The 19,841-nt window shown below is 42.4% G+C and overlaps 1 protein-coding gene across 9 annotated transcripts in view; it reads right to left on the bottom strand.

Moving 5' to 3' along the window:
- Nucleotides 1-19,841, bottom strand: part of DACH1 (dachshund family transcription factor 1) — a 509,086-nt gene that overhangs the window by 289,386 nt on the left and 199,859 nt on the right. For all 9 annotated transcript variants that reach the window (XM_075336822.1, XM_075336823.1, XM_075336824.1 and 6 more), the window contains exon 2: nt 7,498-7,613. In XM_075336822.1, coding sequence (XP_075192937.1) covers nt 7,498-7,613 — 116 coding nt within the window. The remainder of the gene's footprint in view (nt 1-7,497; nt 7,614-19,841) is intronic.

Here is a 19,841-nt window from a genome sequence, read left to right as displayed (position 1 = left end):
TTGGCAACCCAGTTCTTAACTGTGGAATATCAAAGGCATTGATCCCTCAATGTCTGTGACATATCACCATGAATATCCTTTGCAGACTTTCCTTGCAGAAACATTTTTTCACTCCACTGCTTTCAGTTGCTGTGCATACATTACACTCTGTGATTTTGTATTCCCGCGTGCGTAGAACACTGTTGCCATAAGCAACAAACACAAAATTTTGAAAACATATATTAGACACATAAGGCTTTCATGTGATGTAACATTCGTTACCATAGAAACAAAAAAGATCACAAAGCCGAAGACTTATCAGCAGCCCCTCATAGCCAGGAGACTGAGTAGTCCCAACATGGATTCTCCAAGTGAATTTGTGGGCTCAGTTTTGAGCAGTAAATTAGTTCTGTGTAGCTAGAGTTGGAACCGTGAATCCTAGGCTGAAATACTGTACAATGAATCTTGAAGCAGTTCTGTGATTTCCCAGCAAGAACTGTAGTTCCGTGGCTGAGGTTATGTAGAATCTCTGTTTGGTGACAGAAGCAAGGCCCTTTCAAACTTCTCCGTTATCAACTCAGGGTATTGGGTCTTACAGGATTGGTTGGAGATAGCTGCTCTCTCATTGGTTCCTCAAACCAACAGCATCATTTTTCTCTGAACTATGTTGTCAGAGGGGCTGAGGCAATCCACATTTACAGACAATATGGCTCTGATTAGTCTGACAAAAGACAATGGATAACTTCTCTTGTTTTAAAAAACAAAGAAAACCTACCCCTGACCTTATTAAGAAAAGGTTACCCCCATACAAATGGCCAAATTCTAATTTATCACAAGGGCAACTTGAAAACTGAATCTATAAAAAAATGAACTTCTCATGTTTTTTCCCTCTCCTAACTTTTCTAAACTCAATATTACCATTTTCATTTGTAGTACAATCATTACTTCTCAGCACCAGGCCCGCTGTTTTGGGATCATATGTGACTTGGATTTCTCCTTCACTCCATACAGCCAATCACTTGCTTGGTCATGTCACCTTTATGTCAAAAACATGTCTAGAATTCGATCTTTTCTTACCATTGAGCCAAAGCTCTTACTATTGTTCTCAATCATTTTCATCTAGACTATACCAACTCTCTACTAATCAGTCTAAGGGGTACTTTGCATGCTGCGACATCACAGGCCGATGCTGCGATGCCGAGCGCGATAGTACCCGCCACCGTCGCAGCAGCGATTTCCTTGTGATAGCTGCTGTAGCGAACATTATCGCTACGGCAGCTTCACATGGACTCACCTGTCCTGCGACCGTCGCTCTGGCCGGTGACCCGCCTCCTTGTTAAGGGGGCGCGTCGTGCGGCATCATATAGATGTCACACGCCAGGCGGCCAATCGGAGCGGAGGGGCGGAGATGAGTGGGATGTAAACATCCCGCCCATCTCCTTCCTTCCGCATATCCTACGGAAGCCGCAGTGACGCCGGTAGGAGATGTTCCTCACTCCTGCGGCTTCACACACAGCGATGTGTGCTGCCGCAGGAGCGAGGAACAACATCGGACTGTCGCGTCAGCGTTACGCCGACGCTGCACCGATGATACGATTACGACGCTTTTGCGCTCGTTAATCATATCATCGAGCCTTTACACACTACGATGTCGCATGCGATGCCGGAAGTGCGTCATTTTCAATTTGACCCCACCGACATCGCACCTGCGATGTCGTAGTGTGCAAAGCCCGCCTTACTCTTATTAAACATTTCCTTCTCCAAATCATATTGAATGCCGCAGCCAGGATCATATTTTTCTCCAACCGCTACACTAATGCCTCCACCTTGTGCCAGTCATTGAACTGGTTGCCCATCTACTACAGAGTCCAATATAAACTTATCACTCTCATCCACAAAGCTCTCCACAGTTCTGCACTTCCCTACTTCTCCTCCAACATCTCTGTCTATTACCCTACCCGTGCCCTCCATTCCTCTAATAACCTAAGACTGACATTCTGTTACAAATCAGCGACACTGTAGCCGCAAGCAGCCTGCTGCGGTTCCTGTTACGCCCAGGTGCTGGCCGCTGTTTTTGGCCGTGCCTCAGGTCGTCCAGCTGACTGCTTTCTCCTTTATGTCTAAGTGTAGAGAGGCGGCTAGTGCGCATGAGTGTGCCGATTTACCCCAGCCAGAGCCCAAGTCCAGTGTTTCGCCTAGTGAGCATGCTCAGCCTGACTGTTCCATTCCTGAGGCCAAGTCCTCAGTTCAGGCCACTGAGCATGTTCCTACACTTAGTGGGAAAAGCCTCTTTGCACAGGTACTTGAACATAATGCCATGTCTAAGTCCTGTGTTGTGCCTACTGAGCATGCTCAGGGTGATAATCTTATTTTGAAGCTTAAGTCCGGGAAAGACTTTACTGGGCATGTCCGTGAGGTGACAGGCCCTGATAGGCCAGAGGGCATCAGATGTCCTGATGATGTGGCCACTTCGGACTGGCTCGCGGAGGCCCGCCCTATGACCTGGCACCCCACCATTGGTTGTCAGACGATGACTGGTGAGATGTTTGGGGCGTAGCTGCCATGAGGTCATCAGTGACGTGGCAGTGCCGTATAGGCCACTGGTGTTGCCACTGATGATGTGGCACTCCGCTATTGGCCCCTGGAGGTGCCATTGTGGTCCACCCTGGGTTTGGGGCGGACCTAGGTTATCGAAGGGGCTGGAGACAATGGAGGTATGCAGTCTTCACCTATGATCAGACAGAGGACACCTCCATGTTAGAGCTTCATTGCCGCATAAGCCTTTAGATAGGAAGCGGTAGGCAGGGTTAGGTGTCCGTTGCTTGTCATGCCAAGACACCTGTGGCTCAGCACATTAGGGTCAGGTACCGGGCTTCCACCTCCTACTGTCCAGTCCTGCTAGTGCAGCCCAGTGGAGTCAACTGGGCTGCGGCTCCTGTGCCACTTGTCCGGTTTGCCTCCTACGCACACGGACAGCGTACCCCAGGACCCCTGTGGCGTTAACAGGGAATTCCTAGGCTGGGTGAGTGGACCCTGTGATGCTAACAGGGTTCACAGTGTCCTGATACAAGTACCATTTAACTTGGATAAGGCCCCTATTATTTCAGAGCCACCCAGCTCAGTATTCTCCGCCTAACCTTCGGGTTGCCAGCAGCTCCTTAGTCATCTAGAGCACGGTAGGCCCCGACTGGCGATTGGGATATATACCACCTTATCCTAATCTGCCAGTCCCCCCGTAACACATTCCCTATAATCTGAACCTCCCACTCCTGTCTCCAATACTTCTTGTGAGCTGTGCCAATCTCTGGATCCCATTACCAGGACAATTCCCTAATTCACAATAAGTGTGCGCTAAAAACATTTTTTTTTAGATTGGCCTATCAACTCCCCTCACTTACTTATCTATTTATGTTTTGCCCTTACAATATTTTCTTCAAAATCTTGTAATTTTTTTTAATCTGTTTACACAATCCATACACTGAAAGGCAACCTGTCAGGTCCCTTATGCATTCTAACCTGGAAGCAGGGTAATGTGTGGCCTAGTAACCCCTTCCTACCCATCCCTGTGTTATAATATTATATAATATGAATATATAAAAATACGTTTTATTACTTACATGTTCCCTATGTAAATGATCAGAGGAGCTAGTCCCCTGGGTGTCGCATCGCACCGTGGGCATTTGCATGCTTCCCATGGTATCATGCCCCTGTGGGCGTGATACCATGGATTTACATGAACAACGTCACCCTCAGCTCCTTGAGATCCCAAGCGTGTGCGCTTGCGATTCTCGCAGCCTTGTTATCTGGGTGCTTGATTCTCGGCTTCAGACATGATCTGCGCATGGTCGAAACAGCAGGAGTCTTCTGCGCATGCGCAGAGCATGTCTGAAGTAGCTACACTTCGACCACGTTTGGCAGCTGCAGGTCCTGGCTGTAATACACAGCCATTATCTGATGGATATTGAGCGAGCTCAACCTAAGAGCCTGTTCCAGACACCCCCCTCAGACATGCACAGTTGTAAAGGGGTTAATTTTCTTTAAAGACGCACTGCAATGAAGATTCTTTTTAATTGAATATGTGCACATGCGTTTGTAGTGTAGTGTGTTAATATACTCACCTACTGCTTCATTCTCTGCGATTCAGCGCTATTCTGTTCCTCTTCTCAGTGAAGCACTGCTCTTCAGCCTCTCCAGATCTGCATGACCTGAAAGTGGCTTTTACAATGTAAGTCTACGGCATGCAGAACAAGGCTTCGTAGGCTTTAGTTATAAAAGAGACTTCTGGCTCGGATATACACCACAGTGTGTTCTGTTGATCCGGATTTGTAGGTTGCTTGACTGAGAAAAAAAATGGAGGAGCGCTGGAAAACGGAAACGATGCTAATCAATGAGTATATCAATATAAGGCATAAAAAGTTTAATGGGAGTACCGTAGTTCTTTAAAGAATATCTGACATCAGGTTTGGACTGTCCTAACACAAGGCAGCGCAAAGTAGTCATGATAATTCTACACCAGATAATTTCAAATAAAAAAATATATATATTCTTCAATACACTAGTAAGCGAGACAGCAATGATACTTGTGTATCTATCAATACTTTATGGTGCCCTAAATAGGGCATACTATACAGATGGTCATTTCGTATAGCCAAATATTCCCTAAGAACATGACACGAGTGGGACAAGGATAAAATTAGCCAACCCCCTGTAGCAAACAATATTTTAAGAATTAGGGGAAAATAAAAAATATGAATGGCTTATAAATTATCATGTTATCTCTACCACAGTAGTAAGGGGGAGAAATGAGTGCACTGTGTCCATGAAGTAAGACTAATGTGCAGTTTTTATTAGCATGTTATGTTCTGTAGCACAGCCGTGTTTTCTTTTGATTAGTTACTAGGAAGGAAGCGGCTGCGTAGTCCTGAAATGTTTCTTTACATAAAGCATGACATATTTTTAGAACGTATTCTTGAGAGGAATGTGTACACTTATCTAAGTCATGCAGTGAAAGATGGACTTGTCATTAGCTCCAATATAATTTCGTTACAGACAAAGCAGTTTGACCACAATGAAGTTATTTTCTGCATCTGGAGTAAACAATTGCAAATGTCTTTCTCATCAGTGGAAAGAAATAATAACAATAGCTTTGTAATACAATCCACAAAGAAGTAATGTGAGTCGCAGCTATTCTAAGCTCTCTAGATAGTTAATTAAATGTAGGGAATATTCTGCTGGAAGCCAACAAGCCCAATTATGATGTGTGTGCCACAAATATGTTTACAAATGGAAATGTACAGATTCTTGTGTGTATAATTTGCAATAGCCTTTTCATAATTTTCATATAATACACTTTTAATATAAAAAACACAATCAAAAACTGAATGGCTTTTATATTTGTTCACTATTTTTACATAAAGATTTTGTACTCTTTCTAATTTCCTTTTATGACATATTTCCAAGTCAAGTGGTTGCCATCCATGACTTCATGGCTCTTAAGGGTGCTTTACACGCCCGTCGTTTGTGCGTCACGGGCAAATCGCTGCCCGTGGCGAACAATATCGGAGGTACGCGTCACAAGTACTTCGTGTCTAAAGACGTTGCTGTGGCCGGCGAACAACCTCTTTTCTAAGGGTGCGGTTGGTGCGGCGTCACAGCGACGTCACACAGTGGCCCACCAATAGAAGTGGAGGGGCGGAGAGCAGCCGCATTATCGACACTCCCACCTCTTTGCCGGAGGATGCAGGAACGCTGTTGTTCGTCATTCCCAGGGTGTCACACGTAGCGATGTGTGCTGCCTCAGGAACGACGAACAACCTGCATCCCAGAAGTTAAAACGACATTTGGAAAATGAACGACATGTCAACGATCAACGATGTGGTGAGTATTTTGGATCGTTAGCGGTCGCTCGTATGTGTCACACACAACGATGTCGCTACCGAGGCCGGATATGCGTCACAAATTCTGTGACCCAAGCGATATCTCGTTAGCGATGTCGTTGCGTGTAAATCGGCCTTTAGGCCAGCTAATTCAGCTGTATATTAAAGGGGTTTACCACCACTCTGATATTGACGGTAAGCCATAAATATCAAATTAGTGTGGGGCCGACACATGGATAAACCATCAATAGGAAATCAGTTGGGATTGTACACATGGCATTGTCAATGAGGATGAGGGATGTAAACAGTGTAGAGAGCAGAACACCGCATCTCCGCAAAAAACCTCTAGTGGCCACTGCCAGACACAGCTAGTGTCTACGTAAATAGGCGCTAACAACTAAAAGTCTGTGATGTCCCCTGCTTTGATATTCAAAAGTTACAATAAAAATAGGTCATCAATATCATACTGTCTAAAACCCATTTAATTACCTCTACCTGTTTAGATATCGTTGTGAAGTTTTACACAGATAAGCCCTTCACATGGCGAGGACAGTGGCATTTTATAAATGATAAATTAAATCTCTGAAGTTACGGCAGCCAAGACTTTAATGTATTGTTCAATACACCTACAGGGTAATGAGAGAAACAAATAAGTATTACTTTGGACTGGATGACATCCCATGTATGTCTGTGTCCCTATTTTTTCATGACAGCAGATAAGTAAAGAAGGGTCAACATGCCCATATCTTTAATTTGTAGGTAAGATAAGCCATTATTGGACTACGTCACAGTGAATCTATCAGGTGAGTATAAGGATTTTTTTGTTCTTTTAAGGCACCCTGTTATTTGATGATTCTCAACACACAGATATTTGAATAGGTAAATGGATGGATAACAAAGACAGACACACAGACCAAAAGATAGATAGATAGATAGATAGATAGACAGACAGACAGACAGATAGATAACTGACCTGCACCCCATTTTTGACTGAGTCCTCCCCCCAAGAGTCTGCGGCTGCTATTAATCAGATTTGCAACCTACCTGCCTTATAAATTTGCAGGCTTTTGGCTTATGTCTGATATAAATGGTTAGGGTCCCATCAGACAAAGGTCGACTTGTGGTGGCTGGTGGGCACACATGAATTGTCTAATTTGTTTGCTAAGTACTCCCATTCCATAAGTATATTCTATATAACACAAATACAGATTAAACTTCACATATAAGATGTTTGAATACAGGCTTCGACTGGCCTACAGGAGAACCGGAAAATCCTCTGGTGGGCCCCTTTACAGGAGAACGTCACTTAAGACCCATTATAATCAGTATGTTTCACAGTACGCTTGTTTCACTATGTATAGATGATGAAGTATCTCATTATTTATTAACAAACGACCAAGTATATTATTATATAGATGCATAGGTAAATTTGTGATTCTAATATTTGCATGTAGTTGATCAGTGAGCCCCCAGAGTAAATGTTACTTATGGCCCCCTACTGCCAAAGTCTGACACTGTTTGCATACATCTTAATGCATAAAAAGTGCTGCTTCTCTCTTTGGTTTGCAGATAGATGGTAGAATAATGAGTGGTTTCCATTCATACTGTGACCATACTGTGAAATATATAAATGTTGCAATACCTGTGGGTGGGATCATCCCAGGGGACATTAGGCCAGGCACACTGTGGGGCATAATATGGGGATTTTCTGGTGAGGTTACACTCTGCGTTCGTTTTGGAGGTCTTCCTGGTCTGGAGCTGAAAGCAAAAAAAAAGAGAAGTTTAAAAAAAAAATTAAAAGACTGCCTAAAACATCATTTGGAAGTTGTTTCAAGTGGTAACATGGACTGTAAATAAATTTGTTTCAAGGACGGTTGCTTTTGCAGTTAGATGTAATAGACTTCCATCACTAATTAGATTACATGCTGAATTCATTTTCCTCATTGAAGATCAGCCGCTCTTGATGCATAATTCATAGCCTGTACCTCGTTACCTGCTTCTTCATATTAATATCTATACACAGTTTGAATTGCCTCGTTTGCATATGCTAAAGTTCTGCATGCAGCCTTCAGCATGAAAATTATGCACTAACTTGTAATAATTATTACAGTCAGCCTGCTATTGATTTATGAGACTTTTAAAAACCAAATATGTGTAGTACTTGTAATGAATGATATTTTAAGGTTCTTCAGGAAATTAAAAGGCAATGGCTGCCTTAGGAAATGTTCTGCTTGTTTGATTTAATACTACAGTTAGCTGGGAGGTGGAATGAAAGAGTGATTCAGACCTATAGCACATTTTTCGATGATATGTTTTATTACTTCGCACTGCTAGCCTGATATCTAGATGATAAATGACAATACATATCTAACGTGTGAAAAGGTCTTACAATTTCTTTATTTTTTGTCATTTAAAGATTAGTCAAGTTATGGTTTAACTCCTTCTCCCCCTTCCCCCAACATTGGAGTGGGAAGACGTTATTATGCTTTTTTATTATCATTGCTTTATTCTGTACGGTGTATTCAAAGGACGAAGTAACAAAGGAACAACATGATACAAGACGCAGTATTGGAACATATGCCTACATTTGTATAACCTTAGCCAATTTTGCACTGGCATGTGTTACTTCTTAGCACATATTAACATTAAGCACACATATTATATTTTACTATTATACAAATTATAGATCATTTATGTAGCTGTTATACTCCAATAATGCAAAAGAAAATGTGATAGCGGAATCTGAGAGTACAATAGGAATGCCTATTATAAATTAGAGCCGTAAGGAGTTGAAGGCATATTTTACAAATCACCCGTCTCAGTTTAGTCTGTGCCGTATCCCTTTGTAGCACATATTGTCAGTGCTCTGGAATGTGAAGCATGAGAAATACATCAATTCCATCATACATAAGCAACTGCAAGGAAAACATTACCACACACTTGTAACTCATTTTATTAATGTTTATATTCATTACGATTAACCTTGCCACTGCATTGAATAATAGTAATTCTGGAAAGTAAGAATTGCGGCTGATGAACACGGCATAACTAGGAATCCATCCATGTCCATGTATTATGTTACAATCCACCAGCATTAATAGTGCATCTAGGGAAGGTTACCCCCTAAATTCAACATGTGGTAGAATACGCCACTATATTCAGATTAATTTCATACTAATGCATTAAAAAAACAAGAATGCCTCCATTTTAACCCTTTCACCACCAGGTCTTTTTTTTACCTTCCTGACCAGTGTAATTTTATGATGTAATAACTTTAGAACGCTTCATCGAGTCCCAGTGATTCTGAGATTATTTTTTCATGACACATTGTACTTCATGATAGTGGAAAATTTAATATATTTATTTTGCGTTTCCTTTTGAAAATATCAGAAATAATGCAATTTTCAAACTTTAATTTTTTATGCCCTTGAACCAGAGAGTTATGTCACACAAAATAGCTAATAAATAACATTTACCACATATCTACTTTACATCAACAACATTTTTTAAAAATATTTTTTTTTTTGTTAAGAAAGTGAAGGGAACCTGACAGGTCCCTTATGCCATCCAAACCAGCAACATTCACATTTACACATCAAAATTCCATCCCTAACTAGCCCTGTATAACAACTTTCTCTAAAATTAATATGGGAAAAAAGCATGTATTATCTCCAATTTTCGTAGGCAAATTAGGTCTTTGACTAGTCGAAGATGCATTAGTTCCTCAGACTAGTCAGCCCTCTTTCCATGTTATCACATTGTGGGTGTGATAACACGATTTCTAGGAGTGGGTGTCACCCTAACTCGTTAATTTTAGCACTGTTAAAGTGCCTTTCATGCTGGGTGTATATGTCCCGGCTGCAGAAAGGTGCACTGCACCTCTCTGAAGCTGAGACATTCACCCAGCTTCACAGGCACATTGACACTCCTGAAATGAGCAGTGAACATGTGAAAGATTTCCAGGAGCTACAATACCAGTTTGTGGAAATCATTTCATCACACACACAGGGGCGTGATATCATGGAAAGAGGGACGACTAGTCTGTGAAAACAACACCCCTTCAACTAGTCAAGGCCCTATTTTGCATACAAGATAGGTAATAAAAGCTTTTACTACACACCATTTTTAGAGAATGATGTTATACAGGGCTGGTTAGGAAGGGAATGTTGACGTACAAATGTGAATACCGCTAGCTTGGATGACATAAGGGACCAGACATGATTCCTTTAAAAGGGTTAAAACTTTACCAGCCATTTGTCATTTTTCCAACAAAATTTAGAAAAACATTTTTGTAGGACCACATCACATTTGAAGTGACTTTGAGAGACTTATATAACAGAACGAACATACCCAGAAGTGACAACATTCTAAAAGTTGCACCCCTCAAACTGCTCAAAACCACATCCAAGAAGTTTATTAACCCTTGAGGTGCTTCACATGAAATATAGAAATGTGGAAAGAAAAAATTAAACTTGTACTTTTTTTTCCACAAAAATGTTACTTTAGCCCCAACTTTTGCATTTTCACAAGGGTAACAGGAGAAAATGGACCATATAATTTGTTGACCAATTTCTCCTGAGTATGTTGATAGCCCATATGTGGTGGAAAACTACTGTTTGGGCACATGGCAGGGCTCGGAAGAGAGGGCGCGCTATTTGACTTTTGGACCGTAAAATTGCCTGAAATTTGCAGAACCAAAGGTTGCAGAACTGACCGAACTTTTAGCGTCTCCCATTCTCACACCACTTCCTCATCTCGGCCCCTATCTGTCTGTGTCCCCCAAGGCTCAGTTCTTGGACCCCTGCTGTTCTCCATCTACACCTTCGGCCTGGGACAGCTCATAGAGTCCCACGGCTTCCAGTATCATCTCTATGCCGATGACACACAGATCTACCTCTCTGGACCTGACATTACCTCTCTACTAACTAAAATCCCACAATGTCTGTCTGCTACTTCATCCTTCTTCTCTGCGAGATTCCTAAAACTTAACATGGAAAAAACAGAGTTTATTGTCTTTCCTCCTCCTCACTCATCTCCTCCAACAAGCCTTTCCATCAAACTCAATGGTTGCTCACTCTCCCCAGTCTCACAAGCTCGTTGCCTTGGAGTAACCCTCGACTCTGCTCTATCCTTCAAGCCACACATCCAAGCCCTCTTCAACTCATGCCGATTACAACTCAAAAATATCTCCTGCATCCGTGCTTTCCTTAACCAAGAATCAGCAAAAACATTAGTGCATGCCCTCATCATCTCCTGCCTTGACTACTGCAACCTCCTGCTCTCTGGCCTCCCTTCCAACACTCTTGCACCCCTCCAATCTATCCTAAACTCTGCGGCCCGCTTAATCCACCTCTCCCCTCGCTACTACCCAGCCTCGCAACTCTGCCAAGTGGAATTAATCTAGATGTGTGGTGAGCACCTTGAATCCATACACACTTTACAGAATTTTATAACATTAAGCTGTGAAAAAAGAAAAATACATTTTTACCATAAAAATGCTGTTTTAACCCCATTTTTTTTTAGTATCACCAGGGTAACAGAAGAAAAGCTCTGATGGGAAGGAACATCATATTGGAGTTCAAATTTAGATGAACTGCTAGAGGGATGCCTTTTCACATTGGCAGTACCCCTGAGATGCCAGAAAAGTAGACCCCCCCCCTATAAGTGACCGTATTTTAAAAAGAACATTCCTCAATGAATTCATCTAAGGGTGCATTGAGCATATTGACATCATAGGTGACTACCATAATTTTATACCACTAGGTGATAAATAAACAATAATTACATTTTTTTCAATAAAATGTTATTTTAGTCCTAAGTTTTTCATTTTTAAAAGGGCTAATAAGAAAAAATTGGACAACACAGTTTGTTATATAATTTTTCCTGAGTGCACCAATACCTTCCATGTAATTGGGAACTGTGTTTGAGGTACAGTGCAAAGGTGAGAAGGGAAAGCATGCCATAATGAACTTTAGAATGTGCTGGAATGGTTTGGGGGTGCCATGTTACATTGGCAGAGCCCCTGAGGTGCCAGAACAGCAGAACTTCCCCATAAGTGACCCCATTTAACAAACTGCAACCCTTAATGATTTCATTAAGGGTTGCAGTCAACATATCCACGCCATACTAATTTTAGACTATTGGGCAGTGAAGAAAAAATAATTTCATTTTTACCACTAAAATGTTTTAACCACAAATTTTCAATTTTCACAAGTTGAAGGCCCTATAACATGTTACACAATTTCTCCTGAATGTGGCAATACCCCACATGTGACTGTACAGTTCCATTTGGGCACACGGCAGGGCTCGAGGAGCGCCATTTGACTTCTGGAGCACATACAGTAGCTTGTCTTAAGTTTGGCTACTATCACATTAAAAAATGTGTTTTTTTTTTCTTTTACAAAATAAAGGGTTTTTTACATCAATAAATTTTGAAGGGTATAGTTTTTTTTTATTTTTCTGCTGACAGTCAAGTGAGAGCTTGTTGTTTGCGAGTGGAGTTGGAGTTTTTATTGGTACCATTTTGGGCCACATAATATTTTTTGATTGCTATCTATTCCGCTTTATGTGAGGCAAAATCTATATATATAATTGCCTTATTCTGTCTGTTTGTCTTGCTCCAATATAATGTCATTACAGTGACAACCGTCGCATTGACCGCTCGACTCGGCCTGGCCCCGCCCCTTCACACTTTGTCCGCTAGGCTCGGCCTGGCCACGCCCCCCGCACATTGTGCCTGCTCAGCCTCGCCCCCCGCACACTTTGCCCAGTCGGCCACACCCCCTGCTCACATTGGGCACCTATACACCTCCCCCCAGGACTACGCCACCTATTAAACACCTCCCCCAGGACTACTCCATCTATTAGACACCTCCCCCAAGACTACTCCACCTATTAGACACCTCCCCCCAGAACTACTACACCTATTAGACACCTCCCCCCCAGGACTACTCCTCCTATTAGACTCCTCTCCCCTCAGGGCTACTCCTCCTATTAGACTCCTCTCCCACCAGGGCTACTCCTCCTATTAGACTCCTCCCCCCGGAATACTCCTCCTATTAGACACCTCACCCAGGACTACTCCACCTATTAGACACCTCCCCCTAGGACTACTACACCTATTAGACACCTCCCCCCAGGACTACTCCACCTATTAGACACCTCCCCCCAGGACTACTCCTCCTATTAGACTCCTCTCCCCCCAGGGCTACTCCACCTATTAGACTCCTCTCCCACCAGGACTACTCCTTTTATTAGACTCCTCCCCCCGGATGACTACTCCTATTAGACTCCTCCCCCCAGAACTACTCCTCCTATTAGACTCCTCCCCCCATGACTACTCCTCCTATTAGAATCATCTCCCTCCAGGACTCCTCCTCCTAATAGAATCCTCTCCCCCAGGACTACTCCTCCTATTATACTCTTCACCCCCCAGGACTACTCCCCCTATTATCCTCCTCTCTCCCCAGGACTACTCCTCCTATTATCCTCTTCTCCCCCCAGGACTACTCCTCCTATTATACTCCTCTCTCCCCAGGACTACTCCTTCTATTAGACTCCTCTCCCCCCAGGACTACTCCTCCTAAAAGAGACTCCTCTCCCCCCAGGACTACTCCTCCTATTATCCTTCGCTCTCCCCAGGACTACTCCTTTTATTATCCCCCTCTCCCCCCAGGACTACTCCTCCTATTATACTCCTCTTTCCCCAGGACTACTCCTCCTATTATACTCCTCTCCCCTAGGACTACTCCTCCTATTATACTCCTCTCCCCCCAGGACTACTCCTCCTATTATCCTCCTCTCCCCCCATGACTACTACTCCTATTATCCTCCTCTCCCGCCAGGACTACTCCTCCTATTATCCTCCTCTCCCCCCAGGACTACTCCTCCTATTATACTCCTCACCCCCCAGGACTACTTCTCCTATTATACTCCTCAACCCCCAGGACTACTCCTCCTATTATCCTCCTCTCACCCAAGGACTACTACTCCTATTATACTACTCTCTCCTTAGGACTACTCCTTCTATTATACTCCTCTTCCCCCAGTACTACTACTCCTATTATACTCCTCACCCCCCCAGGACTACTTCTCCTATTATACTCCTCTCCACCCAGGACTACTCCTCCTATTAGACTCCTCTCCCCCCAGGACTACTACTCCTATTATACTCCTCTCTCCCCAGGACTACTCCTCCAGCACACACACACTGAACAAAACATACAACTGCCCCAAAACACACACACGCACCACACACAAACACCCCCAAACAAACCGCACAACACACACAGCACCTACACACACAACGCTGCAAACACACAGCGCTCCACAAACAACGCAAGACACACAACGCAACACACAAACAACACCGCTCTCACACACCCCCACACCCAGACAACACCCAGAACATTTACAGCGCCCTACACAAACACTTGGAAACTACACACAACAACATCTATATATATATAACAAAAATCATACATTAACTACACAATAAATTCTAGAATACCTGATGGTTAGAATCGGGCCATCTTCTAGTATAGAAGAAACAGCAAGTCATGAATTATTTTTATTTATTAATTTACTTTTACATTGCTGATCATGTCATAAAATTGATAAGACAGCTTAATTCTTTGGGTAAATATGAGAGATACCTCATTTATACTGTTATTTTTATGCTTTGCTACTTTTCCACTATCAAAAAATGTATACAAAAACATATATGTATTGCATAGCTGTATTCTGAGATCTATAGCTTTTCATTTTCTCCCTGATGGAGCTGTATGGTGGCTTGTTTTTTATGGCAAGATGATGTTCTCAGCGGTATCCTTTGTAACATAAGATAACACTTTTTGATTGTGCTTGATTCCACTTTTTTTGTCAACCAGCCATCAGCGAACCGTGTAACGACGCTGTGCTTCATAACCATGGTACACATCGGGTTACTAAGCAAAGCGCTTTGCTTATAGTTACCCGATGTGTACCTTGGCTATGTGTGCAGGGAGCAAGGAGCCGGCTTCTAGAAGCTGCGGACACTGGTAACTAAGGTAAATATCGGGTAACCAAGCAAAGCGCTTTGCTTGGTTACCCGATGTGTACCTTGGTTACCAGCATCAGCAGAAGCCGGCTCCCTGCTTCCTGCACATTCAGATTGTTGCTCTCTCGCTGTCAAACACAGCGATGTGTGCTTCACAGCGGGAGAGCAACAACCAAAAAATGGTCCAAGACATTTAGCAACGACCGGCGACCTCAAAGCAGGGGCCAGGTTGTTGCTGGATGTCACACACAGCAACATCGCTAGCAAGATCGCTGTTGCGTCCCAAAAACCGTGACTCAGCAGTGATGTCGCTAGCGATGCCGCTTAGTGAGACGTGGCCTTTATTGTCCACTGTTGTCAGCAACCTCATTGTTCTGAACATACATACTGTCCAACAGGGAGATCTATGTTTGGTCCATAGATCCCAACAACTCATTTACATATATTAAAAAAGTGAATTTCTCTGGAATAAAACATCAGATCGCAGATATCAAGGTGTCAATTTATTCATTTTCTATCACTTGCATGCTCGTGTAGTTTTTATGGAGTGTTGATCCTCCTGACAGGTTTCCTCTGAAATGTGCACTTGCTTATAATATAGTAAGGCATAAGATACAGTAATGTTTCTGACTACATGCCATCATGCAGACTAATGAAATCTTACAATCTGCATTTGTTAAGGCTGCTTTACATGCTACAATAAATCTTACGATGTGTCGGCAGGGTCACGTCGTAAGTGACACACATCCGGCATCATACGTATGATTGTAGCAGGTAAAACCTCCGTGCAATTGCGATTGAACGAAAATCCATTCATCGCATGCACGTCGTTCGTTCCTCAAAGACTGAACGTGTGGTTGTTCAATGTTCCCGAGGCAGCATACATCGCAGTGTGTGACACCCCCAGGAACATTGAATGACAGCTTACCTCCGTCCGTGGCTCTCGCCGACAATGCTGAAGGAGGGTGGTGGGCGGGATGTTTACATCCCGCTCATCTCCGCCCCTCCGCTTCTATTGGCCGGCTGCCGCGTGACGTCGATGTGACGCCAAACGTCCCTCCCACTCCAGGAAGTGGGCGTTCGCCGCCCACATTGAGGTCGTAAAGACGGGTAAGTACGTGTGACGGGGGTTAATCATTTGTGCGGCGCATTCAACAAATTGAACGTGCCGCACATATGATGGGGGCGTTGCAAATCGCATACGATATTGTATGCAAAATTGCAACGTGTAAAGCAGGCTTTACTGACTGGCATCTTATTAAGCAATTAACACTTTTTACATCTCAAAAATATGATGTAGTTACAAATGTAACTCCTGAGGAATTCTGGGTTTCCTTTCCAGGAATACAATCTTAAGTTCAAACTGAAAACAATTAGTGTTTGCATAAAGTTATTTTTTTCTATTGACTTAGTAACAAATTGGATCCCCAAAAGCTTACAGGATCAAATACATAAAAGATAAACATTTAGCTTAATGACATCAACAGTCAACCAAAAACATCTGTGTTTTACTTTAGAAGTGATCAGAGGATATTCCTTTGTTTACACTAAAGATAATCACAAGGTTTGTATTACTGTCTTCAATTTAAGGAAGAAAAAAAAAATACTTACAACCTCCAGGGCCCAGAGGCAGCAATATGTTACAAATGCAGGATTTCTCTCATTTTATGTTTTGTAACCATGGTAAAACAATAGAATTGAACTTTCCCTGAACCTTTCTCCTATAATGGCCGTGGTACATGTTGACCTAACACTACAAGTTGGAACCTGATGCTATCACTTTGACGGCTGCTAATGCTATCAAATTTTTCTGAAACTTTATCAGCTCTATTAAAAGATCAGTTTTTATATACCTGATTGTTGGATACAATTGGGCCGCTAGGGACTGCTGACATCATGCACACATCCTGTTTCCATGCTACCCATTTACATACGGAACTGATTTAAACAATGAAATTCATTTACAAGAATGCAGTCGTTTAATATATTTACAATTGATCACATGTCTCTAAATTTTACGTTTAGAGGGTTTATTTTACATTCAAGCAAACATTTCCTTTCATTACTACAGGCCAAGTAATGTATTATAATTTGGGAAAGAAGAAGAGATGTATGGTAGCCCCAACTAGTGGCATCATCTTTACCAAATTCCAACATATTACTTGCCCAAGCCGTATATATATATATATATATATATATATATATATATATATATATAGCTCAGTGTATGTATGTATGTATGTATGTATATCCGCTAAAGGAATTCGCACCGTCGCATGCACAATTACGAAATTTTGCACAGACACTCCATTTGGCTCAGGTAACATCATAGACACTATGTTTTGAGGGGAAATTGTAATCTTGCGCTTTACAGTTATTCGCCAAAAAGCCTGCCTCCATTAAAGTCAATGGAGCTGGGAGTTACAGTGCAACCACAACTTCAGAAGAATGCCCAGCCACGCCCTTAAATGGAATGTTGACGTGTCACAATGCAGCCAGGGAAAGAGACAGACAGAGACAGACAGGGAAAAAGACAGGGAAATAGACAGGGAAAGAGACAGGGAAATAGAAAGACAGACAGACAAAGAGACACTCAGGAAAAGAGAGAGACAGGGAAAAAGACAGATAGACACAGAAAGAAAAAGTCAGGGAAAGAGACAGACAGACAGGGAAGAGACAGACAAGGAAAGAGACAGACAGGCAAAGAAACAGACAGATTGGGACAGACAAAGAGACAGACAGACAAAGAGACAAAGACAGACAGACAAAAAGACAGACACAAGCAAAAAGACAGACAGGGAAAAAGACAGACAGGGAAAGAGACAGGCAGGGAAACAGACAGACAGGTTAAGAGATAGAGAGACAGACACTTAAAGAGATAGAGAGACAGACAGGGAAAGAGACAGGGAGACAGACAAGGACAGGGAAAGAGAGACAGACAGACAAGGAAAGAGACAGACAAAGAGATACAGAGAGACAGACAGACACAGATAGAAAGAGACAGATAGGGAAAGATACAGAGAGACAGGCAGAGACAGATAGACAAAGAAATGGACAGACATAGACACAGACAAAGAGACAGACAGGGAAAGAGATATACAGAGAGAGAGACAGACAGGCAGACACACAGAGAGAGAGAGACAGACAAGGAAAGACATAGAGAGACAGACAGGGAACAAGACAGACAGAGAGAGATACAGATAGAGAGAGACAGACAGAAAGGGAGAAAGCTGGAGACTGGGAGAAAAACAGAGAGACAGTTATTATCCTGGGCAACGCCGGGTGCTACGGCTAGTATATACAGTCATATGAAAAAGTTTGGGCACCCCTATTAATGTTAACTTTTTTTCTTTATAACAATTTGAGTTTTTGCAACAGCTATTTCAGTTTCATATATCTAATAACTGATGGACTGAGTAATATTTCTGGATTGAAATGAGGTTTATTGTACTAACAGAAAATGTGCAATTCGCATTTAAACAAAATTTGACCGGTGCAAACGTATGGGCACCCTTATCAATTTCTTGATTTGAACACTCCTATCTACTTTTACTGACTTACTAAAGCACTAAATTGGTTTTATAACCTCATTGAGCTTTGAACTTCATAGACAGGTGTATCCAATCATGAGAAAAGGTATTTAAAGTGGCCACTTGCAAGTTGTTCTCTTATTTAAATCTCCTATGAAGAGTGGCATCATGGGCTTCTCAAAACAACTCTCAAATGATCTGAAAACAAAGATTATTCAACATAGTTGTTCAGGGGAAGGATACAAAAAGTTGTCTCAGAGATTTAAACTGTCAGTTTCCACTGTGAGGAACATAGTAAGGAAATGAAAGAACACAGGTACAGTTCTTGTTAAGCCCAGAAGTGGCAGGCCAAGAAAAATATCAGAAAGGCAGAGAAGAAGAATGGTGAGAACAGTCAAGGACAATCCACAGACCACCTCCGAAGACCTGCAGCATCATCTTGCTGCAGATGGTGTCAATGTGCATCAGTCAACAGTACAGCGCACTTTGCACAAGGAGAAGCTGTATGGGAGAGTGATGCAAAAGAAGCCGTTTCTGCAAGCACACCACAAACAGAGTCGCCTGAGGTATGCAAAAGCACATTTGGACAAGCCAGTTACATTTTGGAAGAAGGTCCTGTGTATTGATGAAACAAAGATTGAGTTGTTTGGTCATACTAAAAGGCGTTATGCATGGAGGCAAAAAAACACGGCATTCCAAGAAAAGCACTTGCTACCCACCGTAAAATTTGGTGGAGGTTCCATCATGCTTTGGGGCTGTGTGGCCAATGCCGGCACCGGGAATCTTGTTAAAGTTGAGGGTCGCATGGATTCAACTCAGTATCAGCAGATTCTTGACAATAATGTGCAAGAATCAGTGATGAAGTTGAAGTTACGCAGGGGATGGATATTTCAGCAAGACAATGATCCAAAACACCGCTCCAAATCTACTCAGGCATTCATTCAGAGGAACAATTACAATGTTCTGGAATGGCCATCCCAGTCCCCAGACCTGAGTATCATTGAACATCTGTGGAATGATTTGAAGCGTGCTGTCCATGCTCGGCGACCATCAAACTTAACTGAACTGGAATTGTTTTGTAAACAGAAATGGTCAAATATATCTTCATCCAGGATCCAGGAACTCATTAAAAGCTACAGTAAGTGACTAGAGGCTGTTATTTTTGCAAAAGGAGGATCTACAAAATATTAATGTCACTTTTATGTTGAGGTGCCCATATTATTGCACTGGTCAAATTTTGTTTAAATGCAGATTGCACATTTTCTGTTAGTACAATAAACCTAATTTCAATCCAGAAATATTACTGAGTCCATCAGTTATTAGATATATGAAACTGAAATAGCTGTTGCAAAAACCCAAATTGTTATAAAGAAAAAAGGTTAACATTAATAGGGGTGCCCAAACTTTTTCATATAACTG

The sequence above is a fragment of the Anomaloglossus baeobatrachus genome, chromosome 2, assembly GCF_048569485.1.
Source record: "Anomaloglossus baeobatrachus isolate aAnoBae1 chromosome 2, aAnoBae1.hap1, whole genome shotgun sequence".
NCBI lineage: Eukaryota > Metazoa > Chordata > Amphibia > Anura > Aromobatidae > Anomaloglossus > Anomaloglossus baeobatrachus.
The sequence above is the reverse complement of the archived record's forward strand: the minus strand, read 5'-3'. Positions and strand labels throughout refer to the sequence as shown.